General features: G+C 32.9%; 1 protein-coding gene across 5 annotated transcripts in view; it reads left to right on the plus strand.

Moving 5' to 3' along the window:
* The window catches only part of PPIG (peptidylprolyl isomerase G), a 45,336-nt gene extending 39,566 nt beyond the window's left edge, over positions 1 to 5,770 (plus strand). For all 5 annotated transcript variants that reach the window (XM_086718844.1, XM_025933432.2, XM_086718843.1 and 2 more), the window contains one exon: positions 63 to 5,770. In XM_086718844.1, coding sequence (XP_086574970.1) covers positions 63 to 1,173 — 1,111 coding nt within the window. In that variant the 3' untranslated portion in view covers positions 1,174 to 5,770. The remainder of the gene's footprint in view (positions 1 to 62) is intronic.
* The last annotated feature ends 1,872 nt before the right edge of the window (positions 5,771 to 7,642 follow it).

The raw sequence follows: 7,642 nt of genomic DNA on the forward strand, positions 1-7,642 counted from the left end.
TAATAATGGACACCATCCCTTTTCTAATAAAACTTCCAAAAAACTTTTTTTCTCATTTTTAGGAGTGAATTAAATGAACTAAAAGAAAATCAAAGAAGCCCAGTTAGAGTAAAAGAGAAAAAAATAACTGATCACAGGCATGTGTCTGAGAGTCCAAACAGAAAAAATGAAAAGGAAAAGAAAGTTAAAGACCATAAATCTAACAGTAAGGAGAGAGACATCAGAAGAAATTCAGAAAAAGATGATAAATATAATAAAAACAAAGTGAAGAAACGGGCCAAATCTAAAAGTAGGAGTAAGAGCAAAGAGAAATCAAAGAGTAAAGAAAGAGACACAAAGCATAATAGACATGAAGAAAAGAGGATGAGGTCAAGGAGTAAAGAAAGGGATCATGAGATTGTTAAAGAAAAAGAAAAGTGCGATTCTAAAGGAAAAGATCAGGAAAGAAGTAGAAGTAAAGAGAAATCTAAACAGTTAGAATCAAAAAGTAATGAGCATGATCATAATAAAAGTAAGGAAAAAGATAGACGTGCACAGTCTAGGAGTAGAGAACGTGATGTCACTAAAGGCAAACACAGTTACAATAGTAGAACAAGAGACCGAAGCAGAAGTAGGGACAGGAGCAGAAGAGTGCGATCTAGAAGCCATGACCGAGATCGCAGCAGGAGCAAGGAGTACCATAGATACAGGGAGCAAGAGTACAGGAGAAGAGGAAGGTCCCGAAGCCGAGAGAGAAGAGCAACACCAGGAAGATCGAGAAGTAAAGATAGGAGGAGGCGGAGGAGAGATTCACGAAGTTCAGAGAGAGAAGAAAGTCAAAGCAGAAACAAAGAAAAATATAGAAACCAAGAAAGTAAAAGTTCACACAGAAAAGAAAATTCTGAGGGTGAGAAGAGAATGTACTCTAAAAATCGTGATCATAATAGCTCAAATAATAATAGGGAAAAAAAGGCTGATAGAGATCAAAGTCCATTCTCAAAAATAAAACACAGTAGTCAGGACAATGAATTAAAGTTCTCCACATTGAAAAATAAGGAGGATGAGAAGACCAGGTCCTCAGTGGAAAAAGAAAACCAAAAATCAAAGAGTCAAGAAAATGACCACATACATGATAAAAATAAAAAATTTGATCATGAATCAAGCCCTGGAACAGATGAAGATAAAAGTGGATGAGTGAGTTGTGTAAACTTCTTATTTCCATTCTGTCTCAAATTTTAAGTTTTAAAGACTTGCTGATGAATCTCCTTTATGTTGTTTCCCTCTTTTCATTGTTTTTGGGTTTTATGTTTGTCTTTTTTTTTTTTTTTTTTTTTAATGTGGACTTTATTGAGTTGATCTTTTGATAATCTGCAACCTGGATAATTTGTACTGCTAAAGTTTTAATAAACTTGAAATGAGAAAAACATTTTGGTGTAATACTGTGTGCTGTGTTTAACTATTTCATGTATGCATTTTTGTGTTGCAACAATCAGCCAGTAATAGCAAATACGCTTTTCTACATCCCAGTTTGTGTGATCAGCCAGTTCAAAACAAGGGTAACTGATTGTTGGAATACATTGTTACATAAGCTTGTGTTTCTCATGTTTAAAGTAACTTTAGAAGCCACTAGATAGAAGAAATCTTGTGTAGATTTTCTGACTGCATTTGTAATAGAGGCTTGCAGCAGCACAACAGCTTTTAATTACACAGAAAAGTAGGATCCTAATAACTTGAGATCTTAAGTCATCACTTTGGATTTTTTAGTGATTTGTGCTTTAAAATATTTATATTGCACTTCCTATGTTCTTTTTAATTTCATTCATAGCTTGATTCATACTAATATTTTTCCTACCAAGTTTTGTTTTACTGAACTGTCTACAAAAATAGTTGAGTACTTTTTTTCAGTTGATGTACTGATTGAGTTTGACTTGCTGTTATACAGCATTTGACAAGAACTTACCTTAGAAGATGAGATTGTAATTCTCAGTTGTATGTTGCTTTTGATCTGAAGAGATGAAACTTTTGCTTTGGGGAACACTGTTCTATTTTTATTATCATTACCCTTCTCTAAAATGAGGATACTTTACTCACTAAAATATACCACTTGTGCAGGTCTTTTAAGTTAGACAGATTCTAAAAATTGTTAGTATTGACATATTAACTTCCAAGATTTCTCTTTTGGCCACTGATCTATATAGAGTTGAGTGATAGCTCTGCATGGTTGTTGTTTTGGTTTTGTTTTTTTAACTTGAGCTGGCTTCTCTAAATCTCATAGCTGTGAGTTTCAAATGGCAAGAAAATGCATCTTTTCTATATATGTATCACAATAGGGTATAGCATGTTTATGACTCTGGTTTCTTTCTATTCAGATGGCTTTATACCATTATTGTTAACATTATTTTAGCTTGGCATGTGTAACATTGCCACATAGAGTAGAGTAGAAAGTTGCAAAATTTGATAGCTTACAGAGTTAAACAATAAAGATACCCAAAGTCCATTTAGAATTTTTGTGTGTTGTATATTGCTATTTTTGTGATGTGTGGCCTTTTTTCCTGTATTTTCTCTTCTAAATAAAATATTGAACATCCAGCAAACACAAAACCTGCCTCATTTGAGAAGAAATTTCAGAATTCCAATTAATAGTAGCCTTTAGAGTGTTTTGTACTTTAATATTTGTCAATGTAGTGTCACCTCTTAACCAAGGTAGCTTCTTGGAAAACCCAGTAACTAACTCAGTGCTGTTTGTACTGAGCAAAACAGTGCTTAACATAATACTTTCCATATCGATTAATACAGTAATGACACATTTGGCATTGTGGTAGCTGTTTGTATAAAGAATAGTAGGTAATGATTATAAAATTGTTTGGACTATCTTGAAGCAAATTTCCACAGTGGAGTCTTTTTAAATTTATTTTCCTGATGATAATGGTAATAGATATTTATGATAATCTGGGGTGATTGATTCCTTAGAGACTTAGACCACAAACCCTATCTTAGTTAGGGATGATTTAATCTTGAGTTCCAAGCTATATAATCTGTTACATATTTTAAACTAGTTATCTTAAAATTCAGTAAGTTGCATTTTTAAAATTTGTTATAAACTATTTGAGCTTCAAGAAAGGTGGTGCTATTTAAGAAAGGATTTCTAATAACAACAATAAACCCATGCTAAGTAAAAATACTTAATGTTGTCTGATTCCAGAGCTTTATCTACTAAAAATTACAGACCAGTAACCATAAGGGGAAGAATTCAAATTTCTGAAAGTAATATTCTCCTGATTATCAAAAGAGCAACTCTGTGCTAAGATCGATAGACGTTTAAAAACTGTTTTTACAGTAGAATAGATAACGGTAAAGAAATTGAAATGAGAGATGACAATCAGATTTTATTTTCCGAATATAAAAAATATTTAGAAAATAATTAAACAGCATTAACTGTACCTCAAGTCTGCCTTTGCATCTGAATAGCACATAGCTCAAACAGTCCTTTCATTACATTTTTAATAGTTGTGGCACCTTTAGCTTTTACTTTGAATATACTCCTTCCTGAAAGCCGGCTCTTTCTTTCCTGTCAGATTGATTTTATAGTTATGTCTGAGCTTATGATTTACCTCCAATTATCTTTAACTTCATATTCGCTAAAGATATTTAATTGGTTTATTTTATTGTTTGGCGATATCTGAGAATGTTTTTATGATTATATCATTCTATTTTGGGTTAACCATCTGCCACAGAAATTGACACTACAGAGAGATTAATGTTAATGTAAAGAATCTACTGGGTTGCATTAAAATATTTTTAAATTACTCTACAGTTAATGAGTTCATAGAGTATTGTACGTTCTAATAGAATTTCTTAAAGCCTTCACAGAAATTTCAAAAAATTTGCTAAATCTGTCTTTGCACAAGTGTGATACTGATTCATATTGGCTTTGCTGAATGGCCTTTGATTCTTGTACCCAGTGAAAGATATTAAACTGAAAAGTAAATATTTCTTAATATTATGGACAGGAACACATTGGGTTTCCAGTATTTTGAGTAGTGATATTAATGGACAATTCTGATTTGTTTTCAAGTTGGTATATGGAACAAGTTTTTTTTCTTTTTTTCTTTTTTAATTTTTTTAGTAGCTCATTGTGCTTTACTCCAGGTGGCAGGGTTTTTTCATCACACTTTGAACCTTTTATAGTAAATTTCTACAGAAACTTGTTCCCTTTACCTTCACTGGAAGGTACTTTAAATATATACCATATACAGTTGGTTGTTATAAAGAAACATAAAATGGGTATTTTTCTGTCTCCTTTTGGTCATGTGTACTGTAATTATTCAATTTAGTATTCATACATTTACAGTTGAATAAACTCTCCAAGGATTGTAGATTTATAACCTTATTGCGAAAAGATACGTTTTGTTACAAATACTTGTTTTAAAAAGTAATAAACTCCAGGAATAAACTGCATTGGCTGACACCTGCCCATAGTGGGTTTCCCAACTGCCTTGAAAGGATTCAGACAAATGCAAATTCTGGCCTGTGGTGTGACACAAGATGTAAATACTGAAAAATCACATAAATTAAAAACCAGCAGGGTTGGAGAAGGGAGTTGTTGAGGGGTGTTGTTTTTAGGTGGAGGAAGTGGTGGGATTAATTTGTGTTTCTGCTTTTTTTTTTTTTTTAAAGCAAATTCCTGTGTTACCAAAAGCCTATGCTGTATATTTTGTTTCTCTTTTGTGTGTTTCTAGTACTTTGAAGGATTGATAAACGAATTGGGTATTTGTATGTGGAGATGTTAAAAGTTGTGGCTGCTCTCTTTGTGGAAGGGAAAAACTTAAATGAAGTTAATGCACTTCTTTTCCTAGCTCAGAAGTCACTGTGATGTATATTTTTTTAATGAAATTTAGGAATAAAGCTGTTGTCACATTGTATAATTAGTTTCAAAATGCTGCTTCTCTTATCATTAGTCTAGTAACTGTTAAAACTGTTTTCTGCAAACTGCATTTTACAGAATTTAAACTCTGAAACTATCAACTTTTATAGTTAAACATTGTATTAAATAAACTATAACAGTTTGTTTTGTATTTTTAAAATTACTGTTGTATTAGTTATTCAACCTTTATTTTTATTAAAAGTAAATAATGAAGATAAATCAACTAAAAAATACTTTTATTTTACCCATGGGGATATAGAATTTGTATTAGGAAAAACTGAGCAAAGAGTTTCACAATACTGAACTTCTTTAAGAATTTAATCAGCAGTGATGACTTCCAGAAGGTTTGGAGATAAATTCTAGTGTAAATGTTCAATCATAATGCTTCAGATTGCAATGTGTCTTTTGCCTCAGCAAACTTAAGGTTAGATTTGAAATTTGTATTACTATCTACTGGAATGCTACCATTTGCTTTTTAATTCCTCCAAATTTCTCAGCATTGGGAACACTGTATTATATCCTGTGCCTGCCAGTTTTAATATAACACTTAACATTGTAAAGCCATATAGATGTTAATTGACTCGTAAAACAAATTGTCTAGTTTTTGGTTTCTTGTTTAGTTTCATTTTTATTTAAATTAGATATATTTAGGGAAAATGCACCAACTTGAAAGTCACTGAAAATATATATGGTTAGATAAAAATGTTCTGACCATTCAGTGGTTTGTATGTGTTAACAGGTGATATTAAATTCTCAAATTCTGGAGTGTTTTTAAATGCTTTATTTAGCCAGGAGAATATGTAAGAATGTGAGTGCTTCATATGGACTGTGTAAATTAATTGTGTATTAAAATACTTTTAGTATCAATTTGCTTTTCCTATTTTCATTGCTCTCTAGGTTTCCTTCTTAAACATATTTCCCAACCTAATACTGTATTTCCTTTTTATTTTTAAGCACTGATTCATAGTTTTTATACCTCCTACCCCCATACCCAAATTTCTTAGCCCCACATTTTAGCTATGGATTTCTTTTTCTTTTTTTTTTTTATTTATTTTGAGAGAGAGAGAGAGAGAGAATATGAGTGTGGGAGGGGCAGAGAGAGAGGGTGAGAAAGAATCCCAAGCAGGCTCCATGCTGTCAGTGCAAAGACCAGTGCAGGGCTAAATCCCACAAACCTTGAGATCATGACCTGAGCGGAAATCAAGAGTTGGATGCTTAACTGAGCCACCCAGGCTCCCCTAGCTATGGATTTATCAAATTGGCAGGTTACAACAGTTGTGTTTCCACTGCTTGGAGTGCTTTACAACTCAATTATTTTCACTTAGTTGTTTTGTGATTAATTTTAAAAGTTTGCATAGCGCTTTTGTTTTTAATGTGCGTAACTCTAGTAGAAAGCCCAGCCCAATTGAAAGTAAAACAATCGGGGTGCCTGGGTGGCTCAGTCGGTTGAGCGTCCGACTTCAGCTCAGGTCATGATCTCGCGGTCCGTGAGTTCGAGCCCCGCGTCGGGCTCTGTGCTGGCAGCTCGGAGCCTGGAGCCTGTTTCAGATTCTGTGTCTCCCTCTCTCTCTGACCCTCCCCCATTCATGCTCTGTCTCTCCCTCTCTCAAAAATAAATAAATGTTAAAAAAAATTTAAAAAAAATAATAAAACAAACTGTATATGTAAGGAAAAAAACTAGTAATGTCTGGTGTTCTGTGTTGTTCACTCAACTAAGTTGATTATAAAACACTTATGAAATTAACCATTTTGTAGAAACATGTTCTGTTTTATAATGTGAAGTGAGTTTCATCCAAAACTAATAATCACCCCTAAATAATGTACAGTACTCTCTAATACGGAATTAAAAAAAAAAAAGATACATGGCAGAGGTTTCCAGACTATTAGTTCATTGGGCCTTAGCATCTGGGTAATTTTAACGTGGTGGCAACCCTAGGCCAAAAGAAATACTAATTTAGTATCCATGTGAAAAAGGAAAATCATTTGTATTTCACTCAAGCACAGTTACCGATAGGATGTGTGAAACTTACTCTACAATTCAAGACTTCCAGTCAGATTGGATGCCATCATCCTCACAGTCACCTGTGTATCAAATTGCTCATAATATGTTAATACTGCTCATAAGTAGTTAATACTACTTACAGAAGAATTGTCAGGTAACTTGAAAACAGTAATTTGCACATGTCTAGCAAGATACTCTATAAAATAAACCACAAAGAAATCAAACTCCATAATCATGGTGTTAGTAATAACGGTAGTGTTTTTTGAAACTAAAAATTATGTATCGAAGCATAAATACATAAATTTCTGCTGAAGAGAAAAATATTTCCAATGGAATATAATTCAACTATAAAAAAGGAACAAAGTACTGATAATGGTACAACATGGACAAAACCTGAAAATAGCTAAATGAAATAGGCTGGACACAAAAGGCCACAATGTGATTCCATTTATATAAAATATCCCAAAATAGGCAAATCCATAGAGACCAACCAGATCAGTGGTTGCCAGAAGCTAGGGAGGAGAGGGAATGGGAAGTGACTGCTTACGTATAGATTTTGCAGTTGGAGCAATGAAATAATTGTCCTGGAACTAGATAATGGTAATGATTACACAATATTATGAATATACTTAATGTCCCTGAGTACATATTTTTTAAAGGCTAAAATTACACATGTTGTTATGTGTATTATCAAAGGGATTTGGATTAAACTTTGGTAGGTAATTAATTAGACATAA

This window comes from Puma concolor, chromosome C1 (genome assembly GCF_028749965.1).
Source record: "Puma concolor isolate L17-30 chromosome C1, mPumCon1.1.hap2, whole genome shotgun sequence".
NCBI classification, from domain to species: domain Eukaryota; kingdom Metazoa; phylum Chordata; class Mammalia; order Carnivora; family Felidae; genus Puma; species Puma concolor.